This window comes from Hevea brasiliensis, chromosome 1 (genome assembly GCF_030052815.1).
Source record: "Hevea brasiliensis isolate MT/VB/25A 57/8 chromosome 1, ASM3005281v1, whole genome shotgun sequence".
In the NCBI taxonomy this organism is placed as follows: domain Eukaryota; kingdom Viridiplantae; phylum Streptophyta; class Magnoliopsida; order Malpighiales; family Euphorbiaceae; genus Hevea; species Hevea brasiliensis.
Window position 1 is genome coordinate 125,221,561 of NC_079493.1, and position 12,985 is coordinate 125,234,545.

At 35.0% G+C, this 12,985-nt stretch overlaps 3 protein-coding genes across 4 annotated transcripts; 2 read left to right on the top strand and 1 right to left on the bottom strand.

Annotated features, from left to right (window-relative positions):
• Positions 1–266: 266 nt before the first annotated feature.
• On the bottom strand, positions 267–1,542 carry LOC110634653 (uncharacterized). Of its 2 annotated transcripts, none has more exons than XM_021783741.2 (3): positions 1,238–1,542; positions 961–1,085; positions 267–563 (listed from the first exon to the last, which is right to left on the bottom strand). In XM_021783741.2, the coding sequence occupies exons 1-3, from the start codon at positions 1,385–1,387 to the stop codon at positions 428–430; spliced, it is 411 nt and encodes a 136-aa protein (XP_021639433.2). In that variant the 5' UTR covers positions 1,388–1,542; the 3' UTR covers positions 267–427. The 2 variants fall into 2 exon arrangements, with proteins under 2 accessions (XP_021639433.2, XP_021639432.2); XM_021783740.2 differs by having other exon boundaries at positions 267–584; positions 1,238–1,540.
• A 2,770-nt stretch (positions 1,543–4,312) lies between these two features.
• LOC110634656 (uncharacterized) lies at positions 4,313–7,996 on the top strand. Its single transcript, XM_021783745.2, has 5 exons — positions 4,313–4,747; positions 4,871–5,438; positions 6,087–6,597; positions 6,687–6,768; positions 7,706–7,996. Exons 1-5 carry the CDS (start codon positions 4,691–4,693, stop codon positions 7,916–7,918), a joined length of 1,431 nt encoding a protein of 476 aa, XP_021639437.2. The 5' UTR covers positions 4,313–4,690; the 3' UTR covers positions 7,919–7,996.
• Positions 7,997–9,756: 1,760 nt separating this feature from the next.
• Positions 9,757–12,770, top strand: LOC110634642 (proteasome subunit alpha type-5). Its single transcript, XM_021783718.2, has 9 exons — positions 9,757–9,912; positions 10,010–10,091; positions 10,538–10,618; positions 10,860–10,973; positions 11,055–11,156; positions 11,478–11,536; positions 11,897–11,999; positions 12,237–12,302; positions 12,475–12,770. Exons 1-9 carry the CDS (start codon positions 9,779–9,781, stop codon positions 12,565–12,567), a joined length of 834 nt encoding a protein of 277 aa, XP_021639410.2. The 5' UTR covers positions 9,757–9,778; the 3' UTR covers positions 12,568–12,770.
• Positions 12,771–12,985: the final 215 nt, after the last annotated feature.

Sequence of the window (12,985 nt, forward strand, 5' to 3'; positions counted from 1 at the left end):
CCCCTCTCTTCCTTTTTTTTTCATTTATCATGTGTTTAGAAACCATGTAGAATTTGTTCCTTGTCTCTAATCACAAAAGGGAATTTATTTGCTCTGAGCATAATTTGATCTATTGGAGCATTTAGAATGTACTCAGTTTATTCTGCATAAGTTGGAACTTGATGCCATTCTTATTCCTTGAAATATTGACCTTATTTTTAATCTATTACCGGTTGCTGATATATTCCTCTGAAGGAAAAATGCAAGAAAAACAGCTAGGAGGAAAATAAAAAAACCTGAAATTTTTACCATTCAAGACAGATAAAGTGCTTTCATGCTTAGTATTTACATTCTGAGATTAGAAGAAATGTAGTACTTTTTATTTCCCTAATACTGATGCACATCATTTTGAATTGCATTGATGAAATTGACAATAGTTAATCATTGATCAGCAGAATTTGTTGAAGCCATTCCTTTTGAAGTCCTCTTGCACAGCAGCAACCCCATTGTCAACCTTGTTAAACTCACCACCACTAACAACTTGAAGCAATCTTTGTTGAAGCAGATTGATAATCTCTGTATCCCTGAATTCAATCAAATTCGGGCTAAAAATTCTCATCAAGTATTTACAATAAGATCACCAATAAAGAAGGGAAAAAAAATCTCAGATATTGTGTTTAGTAGTAAATTGCAATGAAAACAGGATTTAATTGAATAATAATAATAATAATAATAATAATAATAACCCAATTGGATTAATTCAGTTGACAATAAAGAGAGATTTTCTTTCTTGTCAATCAAAATGATTGATAATTCGATTCTTTTAGAGAACACTTCATGATTATTTAAAAATTTTGAATGCATCAGACCATAAAATGCGCTCTTGAAACCGCCCGGAGAAGAGACTTAGTTATGATTTACTAAATATTAAAGTTAAATTTGATTCGTCATCATATTTGTATTGGGATTATCTATCTTTACCTTGAATGGTATGCTGTTCTTGGAAGCTGTTGATGGAACCGAGGGCCTTCATCCAATCCTTCACAGATTATCTCTCCACTATCATCCCTGTAACAAATTATGCCCTCGGATTGATTCTCAAAGACCTGTTTTAAAGAAAACAAAAATAAACAGAAAACAAATAGACATCATTAAGCACTGTTTTCAATGATCATTCTTGATTCTTTTGGTAACAATCTGATACAATAATTCACTTTTGTTTGATTGCATATATAAAGATTCATGTTCAGAAGAAAACCTTGTCTTTGAAAGATGATCTGACTTGAAGTGCAGGGGCTTTCTTTAGTGGAAATTGAGTGAGTTTAAGCATCTTAGTTTTGCTTCTAGGCTTTATAATTGGACCAGAATTTTGAACTAGGACCAGAGAAGAAAAGCTTGCTACAGCCATTGATCATATGCAACAAGAAGGAGAAGAAGAAAGAAATGGAATTAAAAAAAAGGCTCGTATGATCTTTGGTGGGAATGTTTGGCTTGGCAGGAATAGAATAATGGAAAAGATTACAAGTTTTCAAGTTTGGATATAAATTCCATTATTGACAGGGTATGCCTTGTCATCAAGCATTATAAGGATATAAGCAAATGGACCCCATGCTGCTTGTCTTCAACCTGTTGCCCCTTTCAAACATTGTTGGTTGATACCAAACGTTGTTTCTAATCAATTAGTTGGTGGGTCCTTTCACAATAAGAAGCTTGAGGTACCAAAGAGGTTGATAATTTTTTATCTAAAATTAATAATAAATAAATATATTTGACCGAGCTCCGATCGTCTCACCATCAGCTTTCCCTACCTCTTTGGTTCCCTAGCCTAGTGAAGTAGATCGCCCTTCTGCCGTTGGGTTCGACCATATGTGATTTTATGTGTTGGTCTTTCTCCTGTCTGCATATAGGTCTAGTTTTAGTATGAGGGCTTCTTTCAAGACATGTAGTATATAAGCTGTTGTGTTAGTATTAGATGAAGAGGATATGGCAGATGGTCCCTTGGAGGCTAGTGTGCCAGAGCTTTGCAGCAGCACCTCTCTTTCATGTATGGTGGTTTACATGTCCTGTTTGCAGAATTTGGAAAGCATAAGTTTTCTCCGTTAAAGTGCAGTCAGTGGATGGGCAATCTGTGCTCTTTGCATTGTTGAATGGTGTTCGGCTTCGGTTTGCTCTATGTTTTTGGAAGATGGTAATCGTAGGTGATGGTGATCGGCGCTTCTCCTTGTTCCTAGCTCATCCTGTTTCACCTAAGATTTTATATTTGGGGCTTGGGTTGCGATTTGGTTGAGTATTTTGTTAGATGGGTTGTCATAGTTCTTTATGAGTTTTCTTTTCTGTGTAAGTTTATACCTCATTTGTATATTTAATTATTTAATAGATTTAAATATAGTTAGAGCATAATCATAGAAGTGGGTATATAAAATATAATTGTCATGTGGCGATGGTTCCACTCAATGGCATTGGCTCTTCAAGGCCACAAAATAAGGAAAAACAATTTTCTTTTTTTTTTTAGGGCCATTCCACTCTGTATTAACCTTTCAATATTAATTTTTTATTTTGAGTTATAATTTTAAAAATATTTTAATATTATTAAAATTTATTAATTAATTATTAATATATTATATACGTATACATTTGCTTATGTGTTTTAAAAGTCGTATTTTAGGATAGAATAAAATAAATATTGCATCCTTGTAATAATTAAATTTGTAAATGGAGCTGTGATGTCACATAATTTTTCATTTTTTGTCCATTAATTAGTAATTTATTCAGATTTGGACTATATAATAAAACATAATTATTTTCTATTAATAAGTGATTTGCAGGGCTCACGGTTCGATTTAACTAAATTGTTGAGTAATTTTATAAATCGAATCATTGAACCGATTAATCATTTAATCAGTTTTTTATTAGTTTGATTTAATCATTTTTTTAGTTTTTTTTAATGAACGAAATTTAATTTATACTATTTTATTTAAAATTAAATTTTTAGTTATATAGAATATTAAATATTTTAATCATAAGTTTATAACAATATACAATTAAAACATGAAAATGATAAAAAACATTAGTTTATTAAATCTTATTAAAATTATTGTTCACAAAATTATATTTTTAAATATATTAATCCTACTGAATCTGCCTGACACGACACGTAAGACATAAGAGCCACGTGTAAGGGACAAGTTGCATGTGAATTAAGTAAATAGTAATAACCCATGTATAAAATTTCACAAAAGGGAGGCCATCTAACTTCACACGTGGTAATCACGTGCCTGACTCTGTTTTCTCCGACACTGAGGCCTTAGGTCAGTGCCAGGTGAAAAGAGAAACAGGGTCATATCCGCCGGAGACTTTTGAGAGGTTTTTCCAGGAATTGGCTGGTTATTGTGGTGATCTTTCCCTCAACTTTTCTTGCATTTTGGTTCCTTACACACACTAGTTAAATAATGTATTAAGAAAATGATGTTTTAGGTAGGGCTGGATTGGATGTAACCTGAAACTGGAAAATTCAGTGAAATTAATGGCATCTCATGTTTAAATTTCAATTAAAATTAAATAAAAAAAGGAAAATTTAATGAAAATCTTAGAGATGGATTACTCCATGCATATAAACCAGAACAATTTATCCAATCCAAACCCATATATCCAATTGATTTATGGCTTTTGCTTATACAGAATAAAGAGAGTTCTGCAATAACAAAACAAACCTTTTCAGTTCTCAAAAATCAAGTTAGTTTTGAATAAAAAGTGGGAAATTTCGGAATAAGTTTGGTAGTTGAGTTCCAGAACTGAGTGAGAAGGGGAACGTGAGACCAAAGATGACACGATTAAAAGATTTTCAAATGTTAGATATTAATATGAATTTAATGTCTAATAAAATTAAATAATGATAAAGAATTTATGCAACACACTCCAAGATTAAAATTTAATTATTGTTATTTAAATTAAAAAGAGTAAATCAATGTTCTAAAGTGGATTAATACATGCATTCTTGCCATTGCCTTATAGAAATGCTATTTTCATAACTCAACCATTCTGGGTTGAAACTTGAAAGTCGAAAGTTCATGCAACAGCAAGAAAAATACACGGAGCTACTGCTTCTGCTTACCTGTCATATCCTTCTGTGAGCTGTGGATGATATTGCAGTTATAAAGAGAGCGAGGGATCTAAGTTTTCGAAGCCAATAAGAACCTTCCTAAAAAAGAAATAAAGAATATAAAATCACAGCAAAGAGATTATTTAATAAAATCATATATATATATATATATGTATATATATATATATATATTGCCCTTTCTCAATACCCGTGTGTGTATTTTGCACCTCCCAAAGCTCTCACTCTTCTTTTCATGAAGTACTCTTTCGTCTCCTTCCTTAGAGACCAAAAACTAATACCCATGTCACAGTGACACATACGCTGATATCACTCTCATTTATTGAAGAAACACTGGTTGAGGGGTTATTCTCACATCTCCATGTGGGTCTTAATTCTTATATTGTAACAGTATCTTAGACGCTTTTTTATTGCAAAGCTACAATGTTCCAACTGCTTCCTCAGTCGCCTTCTCTCATGACATTATTTTTTGTGTTCCAAATGAGGCAGATACACACCTACTAGACCAAATTTATAACAAGAGAGTTAGCATTTACAAGAGATTCCTCGAGTTGGTCTAAATCAGTCATCCCCAGAAGCTCAAAAGTCACTACTATGGATCTCACAAGTCCCAAATATTTTCAAGCTCCTCCTATTTGTGCTTCTAATGGGGTAAAGAACACCCACATTTGATTCTTTTTTATTTATTGCTTTTGTTTCCCATTTAGGCTTTTTGATTCTTAATTAATCTTTTATGGTTTTTCTTCTTCTTGTGGTTTTTATTTTGTGATTTAGGAACCAGCATTGGAGACGAACACAATCCTGTATCGGAAAAGTATAGACAACCCTTTTGCAGACCACTTTCAAGACCCACTTTGCAAGCTTAATCTCAAGGAGACATCTGAGTTTGTCAAGTCATTTCCAATGCCACGTAACAGTACAGAATGCAGAGGGTTTCTTGAAGTTCCAGCTCAAAGGAGAAGAGAAGAAGTGAACTTGGTGACTCAGAGGAGAATAGAAGCTCCTTCTACACCTGGTAGGCCAATATTCAGCTACAGTATTGGTAATCTTGCAAAAAAGAACTTTCCCTCTAAGTGGGAGGATGCAGAGAAGTGGCTGATAAGCAGTTCTTGCCATGAATCTCCTGCTCATGCCTTTCAGCCATCGCCAGAGTCTTTAAAGATTCAGAAACAGAATGATAATTTTAGGCAGCAAATGGAGGTATTTGCAGAGAAATCAAGGGTTGCAGAGGAAAAAGTCTCAAAGCTTGTTTCTAGCTTTCAGGGGTCGGTAGCTTTGGACCAACACAAACTGGGAATATCCTTTAATGGGGTTACTGTTTCTCCAGATGTGTTTCTAAAAGGTAGGATTTTTCTTCCTTGAAATTTTAATGAAATCTTTAACCATTTGGCTTTTACTTCTCAGCTTGGTCCCTTTTTGCACCACTATTATCCTCATTATAGCCCTTTTCTTTTGTCTTCTAAAAGCTTAACAAAGCTTTGAACTTTTTATCTCTACTGTTGCTTGCACTATTTATTTGGGAACAGAACCCCCACGGATTTTACACCTGGTTCAGTGGCTGAGAAATTGAAGCAAATAAAAGACAATGAACTGTGAAATTATGATGCATCTTCTTGTTTCAAACTATTGTATTAGGCTCAATTTGGTGTGGGTTTGGTTTTCATTGACCCTAGAGGATGAAAATAAGGACGCAGCATTCTAATTACTTGACTTTGCAGTATTTACTCAGCAAGCAACAGAAGTCTCATTGAATGATACATTGATACTTTATACTGCTAATGCCTTTATGTAGCTTCAAAAAGTATGTAATATGTATGCAGTTCTTGAATGATAAATTGAAATTTTTGGTCATGTACAACTAAATAATCATTGTTCTATTTAAGATGCTTATCTTCTTGGAGGTGTATTTTCTATCCAATTCTTGAATGGTATGTTCATAAATATTGTTTATTTTGTTCTGTTCTTACTTGAAGTTCATTTGCAACTGCAGACAAGTTCACTGATGAGGTAGAACCAGTTTTGCCAAATTTTAGATACTCAGTGCCATCAAAAGAAGGATTTCTTTTTAGAAACTCAGCCAGTGAAGCGATGAAAGATGTTGGTACTGAAGTATTTCATGAGGTGGAACACAGAGATACTGGTACAGAAATGACTCCTCTAGGCAGTTCCACAACTTCAAGATGCCACACACCAATCAAAAACTCATCGCCTGCTCGCCACAACACGCCTGCCAATGAGTCAGGTCCTTTGCCTTCGGGGAATTCTAGTGGCACCAACAATAGCATTAACATCTCCCAGTTACAAGCTTGCCATTTGGCTAAGCTACAACATGGGTCACAATTTGATTCTGTTACAACAAATTGGAGCTCAAGGGAAGAAGAGGAAGAGGAAATATCAAAGAGCCTGAGACATTTTGAAACAGGCATCACTGGCAGGAGAAGTGTTTCAGATTCAAGAGCTGCTCCATGGGAGGAAGAGGAAAAGACAAAGTGCTGTCTTAGGTAATTTATGGTTAAAACTTGAAAATATGCATAATTTTTTGCAGCATTCTCTCCTGTATTGATAGTATTAGTTTTGAATTGAGCTACAGGTATCAAAGAGAGGAAGCAAAAATTCAAGCTTGGTTGAACCTCCAAACTGCAAAAACGGAAGCTCAATCAAGAAAGCTTGAGGTGCTTTGCTTATCCTGTTTTATTTAAGTTGCATTATTGTTTCTTTCATTCTCATGGGAAACCACAAAGATAGCCTCCTGGCATTGCAAGGTAATGGCTACATAAAGCTAACACTTGCCAAACCTCGCAATGTGGGAAACCCAATGCGCTAGGACACCCTTAATTCTTGCCTTTTTCACTAGTTTTTATGTCTTTGATGAATTGTGAACATTCCCTCCCAATGCAAATTCAAGAAGATTGAGCCTAATACTTGCCTTTTCAATAGCATTCCAGTTTTTGTCTTCTAGTTGAGTAAATTAAACTCTCATCCTGTCATATAATTAGATTAATGTTATTCCTAATAGTTGGGATTGATGTAAGCCATGTGAAGAAGCTGTATTCTGGAGTTGAAAAGTAGCATAAATGATCTAAATTTATCCTATCCAGTTCATATATCTGTTATATGGCTTTATAATGTTGACTATGCCTGGTTCATGGTAAGCTTCGTTGCCTCGAGCCCCTCACTGCCCTTGATCACCTTTGTCCTCCTGTTTTCTTGACTGGTCCACCTCTGTTGGACTGTAATACTCAATTCTATATATTCTTTCTTCATGCTTCAGTCTTAAAGAAATACAAAGAAGGCTAGAAGTCATCATGTTCATGCATAAATAATTCCGTAGTTTTTGTTGTAACTTGTAAGCCCCATGTCAGCTAGCATTTAAAATTTTGTGGGGAACTGGAATATACACTTAAACTTGAGTTTTCTCTTGCTTGGAAGCTTGGCTTATTAGTTTAAGTTGATTAAAATAATAATTCCCCAAGTATAATTTAAAAAAGATGGCACTAGTTGTCACTTTACTTTCTGCTTCTTGCATTCACTTTATATGGACGAATGCCTGTCTCTTGAGGCTGCCAAAGGTTTCAAAATGGTATTGAGTTTCCTTTCAAAATGGAACAGGTGAAAATACAAAAGATGAGATCGAACTTAGAAGAGAAGTTGATGAAGAGAATGGCAGTTGTTCACAGAAAAGCTGAAGAATGGAAAACTGCAGCTCTCCAGCAACACACTGAGCAGATTCAAAGAGCTAGTGAACAAACAAAGAAGATGACGAAACGACACTTTTCTATCCACACTTCTTGTGGTTGCTTCCCTTGCAACACCCATCCTTGATCTAGAAATAAAAGACAGATGTATCTCCTGCTTTTTCTAAGCAAAACCCAAATAATATCACATTCTTTTCTTCTCCAACTACAGTTTTATATCTCTAATACACTTCTGCAAACCACACGCGAATGCTCATAAAAAATTGAAGGAATTTAAACGTGAACAACGCTTGGTTTAATATCTCTCTGATATAAAGAATCTAATAACTAAACAGAAGGTCTCAGTTTGAACTTGCCAAAAAAAATCTCTCAGTGCACATTGAAGAGGGGGCCTAGGCTGTTTGATTCTAGGACAAGGAATGCCAAATAAGTGGTTAGTGCAAAATAAAGAATCCCACCGTCCATTAAATGATTATTGACTGGAGATGTCAATATGATAATAGTATATCACTGTCCATTAAATGACTGTGGAATTTAGAGGCATAATGAAGTACAAACTTGAATCAAACCAACAACCGGGTTCTCTTATAACCACATGCAGGTGCAGCTTGCCTGACGATGGAGGGCCAATTTCTGCAAATTTTGAATTTGCTGGGATAGACATATGGCGTTCTTACCTGATAGCATAAAAATTGCCGAAGTAGACCTGAAACTACTACTGATAACTACTACTGATAGGAAGTCTAGATGATTGCTTTAAAGAAATGAGTACCCTATGTCCCTACAAGCTTCAATCCAAATTCCCCTCCAGAAATTTCAGTGCTGCTCTATTTCGTTTGGATAATAAATTTTTTTAGGTGGGCAAAGAAAAAATCTTTATTATGCCAAGTTGAAATTGATATCGATGAATTTTTATTTAATAGTACTACAATTTTCACCATTGCTATAAGTTTAGGAATTCGAATTTCAACTTGTGAGCTAACAAAATTTCACCTCATGAGAAGTGAAATCATTAAATTTCTATTTCTTATCTTCTCTCTAGTTCAAACCAAATAAAATTCCACATTTGGAGAAATGAAATCACACCCTTTACAAAATGGTATGCTAGGCTAGCCATTAGCACTGTGCATGACATCTCACTTTTTAAGAGTTTCTAGGCTATTACAAGGGACTATGAGGGACCAAGAATCCCTGCCAATCTCTTAAACTATAAGCCTAGGGAGGCTTTTCTGATCTCCTGAACACACCATGCTGATGCTACAACTCTAAATTTAGCAAAAGAGAAGGAAACATTTGTATCTTTATAGCTGGAAACGAAAGTTGACAAAAGTTGAAGTACTTTGGAAACATTATCTTTGTTTTTTCATTGCCTACGTTTTTAGAGTATTAGGTGCATTATTTTTGGCCTTTCTTTCTGCAAATTTTCAGAGTTAGAGCAGTCATCTTTTTTTTTTTTATCATTCACTGCCGTTGTATCTAATTTTAGATATTGTGCATGTCTTTGTACGCATACTCCACTAAATAATTCACACATCCTTACAAATATACTTTCACCATTCCATGCCTCTATTCTTCAAACCTATTGTTTCATTTAGCATGGATGTGGCTAGGGGTGTCCATGGTCTAGTTTCGTTTCCAAGACGAGGGGGACCAGAACTAGATTGAAGGGTTCCTTTGATTTATTTCAATCAACATAAATTACTAGTTTGAGCAAAACACAAAATACCGATTTACCCAAAAAAAAAAAAATACATGTTCATACTTAAAAAATAAATAAATAAATAAACTATTTTGTCCTTATTTTTAATTCTGAAATAGTATGGAATAAAATATTTATTATAATAAATAAATATTAACGTTTTTTTTTTAGATAATCATAAAGAATAGGGGAATATGACAGAGAATTTGGTGTTCACCAAGAAAGCCCATTGGATTCAAGAACTCTAACCAGGTGCGAATCTAGGCCTGGATTGAGCCCAAAAGTTCAATGGATGAAATGAAACCTTTCGGGTTTCGCAACCTGTCTTGTTTACCAAGAAAAGCCAAAGCAAACATCCCTATTCTTCTTTCTATCTCTCGAGGATCCAGCTTTTGGATCAAACTAAAGATGTTCCTCACAAGGTAAATCTTGTAATTCCCTTACAACAATGCTGCCATTTGAGTTGCACAATGCATTGTATTTCATTTTCTTGCTTTTTTCGTGTATGTGATCTTGAAGGACCGAGTATGACCGAGGAGTGAACACTTTCTCTCCTGAAGGAAGATTGTTTCAGGTTGAATATGCTATTGAAGCCATCAAGGTAATCTAAACCCCCTAAAAACCCAGTTTGTTTCCGTATAAAGTTCCACATTTGTTTTCTTTCGCTGGAGAAGTTTTCGCTACCTGCATTAGATGTTCAATTTCTATTAATTTCACTTGGCTAAAACAGTTTTCTTGGGAATTATTTCAACTGGGTAATAAAGGATTAGTCTTTTTTTTTATTGCATTAGCATGTTAATTGTGATATCATCTATAGTACGCGACAAAGCATAGAATTTTTTTTTGGGGGGGTTCTCTGTGATAGTGAATAACCCAGTTCAGGAATGCCCTTGATAGTTGATAATTGTTGTATCATATCTCAATTGTTCTTTATTCCACTGCAAAACAAATTCCTACCCATCCCAGTCCAGAAAAAGAAGGGAATTGTTACTGAGGTTAAGCAGGTGCTTATTTGATTAAAAATAACATGTTTTATTTTAATTACAGCTAGGTTCAACTGCAATTGGGTTAAAGACACGTGAAGGTGTTGTGCTTGCAGTTGAGAAGCGTATCACTTCGCCACTGCTGGTTTGCCTCTATCTCCTTATGTCTTTTTATTCGCATGAAATGCATGTCTTACATCTTTAATGTGATAAACCCGCAATCTGTTTGCCTCTATCTCCTTACGTCTTTTTATTCGCATGAAATGCATGTCTTACATCTTTAATGTGACAAACCCGCAATCTGGTCAGCCCAAGTTATTGATATGCATTATAGTTGTGAAGGAGTGCAACTTGTTAAAGCCATTATTTCTTTTCGATTCTCTCAGGAGCCCGGTAGTGTGGAGAAAGTTATGGAAATTGACTCACATATTGGATGTGCTATGAGTGGATTAATTGCCGATGCTCGTACGCTTGTTGAGCATGCACGTGTAGAAACTCAGGTGCTTTTTTCATAGTTGTTCCAATTCTTTGTACGCATACTAGAATAGCTCCTTTACTGATTATTTTAATTAATTCTTCAGAACCATAGATTCTCTTATGGTGAGCCCATGACAGTGGAGTCTACAACACAAGCACTCTGTGATCTGGCTCTACGATTTGGTGAAGGCGATGAGGAGTCCATGGTACAGCATTTTCACTTATTTGGAAAAAAAATGTTACTTCTGATAATGTGAAAATACCTGTTTTCATTTCTTTGTGAAATGCATATAAAACAAGGACTATCTTTCATTCAATTACCTTCAATTGCACTCTACCATTTCATTCAGTAACCTTCGTTTAGAAATTCACATAAGCAAGTTTCTATACTTTCTCCTTCGCTGTGCAAATAAAATGTGTTTTAAAACTGATTTTTCATGTGGTCATGTGCTGTTAAATCCGGGATATATCACTTTTTTCAATTATTTTATTTGCTTTTGATTTATGGTTATCTTATTTCTTTGCAGTCTCGTCCATTTGGGGTGTCACTTCTCATTGCTGGTCATGATGAGAATGGTCCTAGCCTGTGAGTACTAACCATTGGCAAATGTATTCCCACCTCTATAAAAATAATGACTCTAAGTTCTATTTTTATATATATGGCTGCCAAGGGACTAGATTTTAGTATGGGTATGTTAGAGAAGTTCTGCTCCTTGTGTCCCTTTGGGTGCATAGCCACCTTTCTGAATGTATTGGAATTTAATAACTATCAATAGATGGTGCAACTATATTACTTGTTGCATAGGATTTTGATACTTGTTGCTCTGAAATGTACAAGTTAATAGTCATAGAAACTGCTACAATCAACCCTGTGGAAATGCTTTGATCTTGCTATCACCTGTTACAGTAATTGTTATTGGGCTTAAAAGGTGTTGTATATGCACAGGTATTATACAGATCCATCTGGCTCATTTTGGCAATGCAATGCAAAGGCTATTGGTTCAGGATCAGAGGGTGCAGATAGCTCTTTGCAAGAGCAATATAACAAGGTATTGATACTTACACTCTCATGGGCCTTTTCTTCCTCCATCCCCTTCCCAATGCTGAATAACTTGGTAGCTCCATGAGTGGCTCAAAATGAATGTCACACTTCAATGTGGTCACCTGTGCTAAATACGATGGTTTGCCATCTGTGCTAATATTAGAAGTCAGTAAGCTTTTTCTACCATCTCATGTACGTTTGATTTGATTTCTGATGTGATGATGTAACTTGCTAATTTGTGCAGGACATGACTCTTCAAGAGGCTGAGGCAATTGCACTTTCCATTCTGAAGCAAGTTATGGAAGAAAAGGTAAAAGTTATACTGTTTACCTACATTGGATCTCAATCTCAACATTTATGCATATGATTTATCATTTAATGCTTTAAATTATTTATTCATTTAGCATCACCAATGGAAATATACTATCATATAGTGCTTCTACATTAAATTTTCACTAACTAAATTGTGCTGTTGATTTCAGGTGACTCCCAACAATGTTAACATTGCAAGGGTGGCTCCAACATATCATTTGTATACCCCTGCAGAGGTGGAGACCGTCATTAGTCGCTTATAAGAAGAAAAACAATGTCGTGAAATTTCCTTCGACATGATTTTTATTCCGATTTCTTGCCTAAACTGCTTGTCTCCTTATTAGTTGGGAAAGCAGAGGATTGGAATTCCACACAATTTTGTCTGGAATGGGGCTAAGTTGTTGTGCTACTTAGTTGTGCAACTGGATCTCATCTCATCAGAATGAAACACAAATATTTTTTTTTTGGACTTTCTTGCACGTTTTACATTCCAAGCGCCATTAACAATCTTTCTTTGTTTAAAAGATTTCGCATAAACAAGTTGTATATTTGGCTCATGGCATTCAAAATTCACTAGGATGATGAATGAGAACCCACTATAAACAATGGGAAAGGTCCTACTGGATCGAATTTGTATAAGTGCAAATGACCAGCACAAGGTTCATGGCAGAGTTTTGCAAT

What these genes read in the sequence shown, in the direction of transcription:
- LOC110634653 (XM_021783740.2), bottom strand. Translation starts at nt 1,387, where the DNA reads ATGGCTGTAGCAAGCTTTTCTTCTCTGGTCCTAGTTCAAAATTCTGGT. An exon ending in GATCATCTTTCAAAGACAAG is followed by an intron (nt 1,086 to 1,237) that starts GTTTTCTTCTGA and finishes TCTTTAAAACAG; the next exon opens with GTCTTTGAGAATCAATCCGA. An exon ending in AGAACAGCATACCATTCAAG is followed by an intron (nt 585 to 960) that starts GTAAAGATAGAT and finishes GAGAATTTTTAG; the next exon opens with CCCGAATTTGATTGAATTCA.
- LOC110634656 (XM_021783745.2), top strand. Translation starts at nt 4,691, where the DNA reads ATGGATCTCACAAGTCCCAAATATTTTCAAGCTCCTCCTATTTGTGCT. An exon ending in CTATTTGTGCTTCTAATGGG is followed by an intron (nt 4,748 to 4,870) that starts GTAAAGAACACC and finishes TTTGTGATTTAG; the next exon opens with GAACCAGCATTGGAGACGAA. An exon ending in AAGACAAAGTGCTGTCTTAG is followed by an intron (nt 6,598 to 6,686) that starts GTAATTTATGGT and finishes ATTGAGCTACAG; the next exon opens with GTATCAAAGAGAGGAAGCAA.
- LOC110634642 (XM_021783718.2), top strand. Translation starts at nt 9,779, where the DNA reads ATGGATGAAATGAAACCTTTCGGGTTTCGCAACCTGTCTTGTTTACCA. An exon ending in CTAAAGATGTTCCTCACAAG is followed by an intron (nt 9,913 to 10,009) that starts GTAAATCTTGTA and finishes GTGATCTTGAAG; the next exon opens with GACCGAGTATGACCGAGGAG. An exon ending in AAGGCGATGAGGAGTCCATG is followed by an intron (nt 11,157 to 11,477) that starts GTACAGCATTTT and finishes ATTTCTTTGCAG; the next exon opens with TCTCGTCCATTTGGGGTGTC.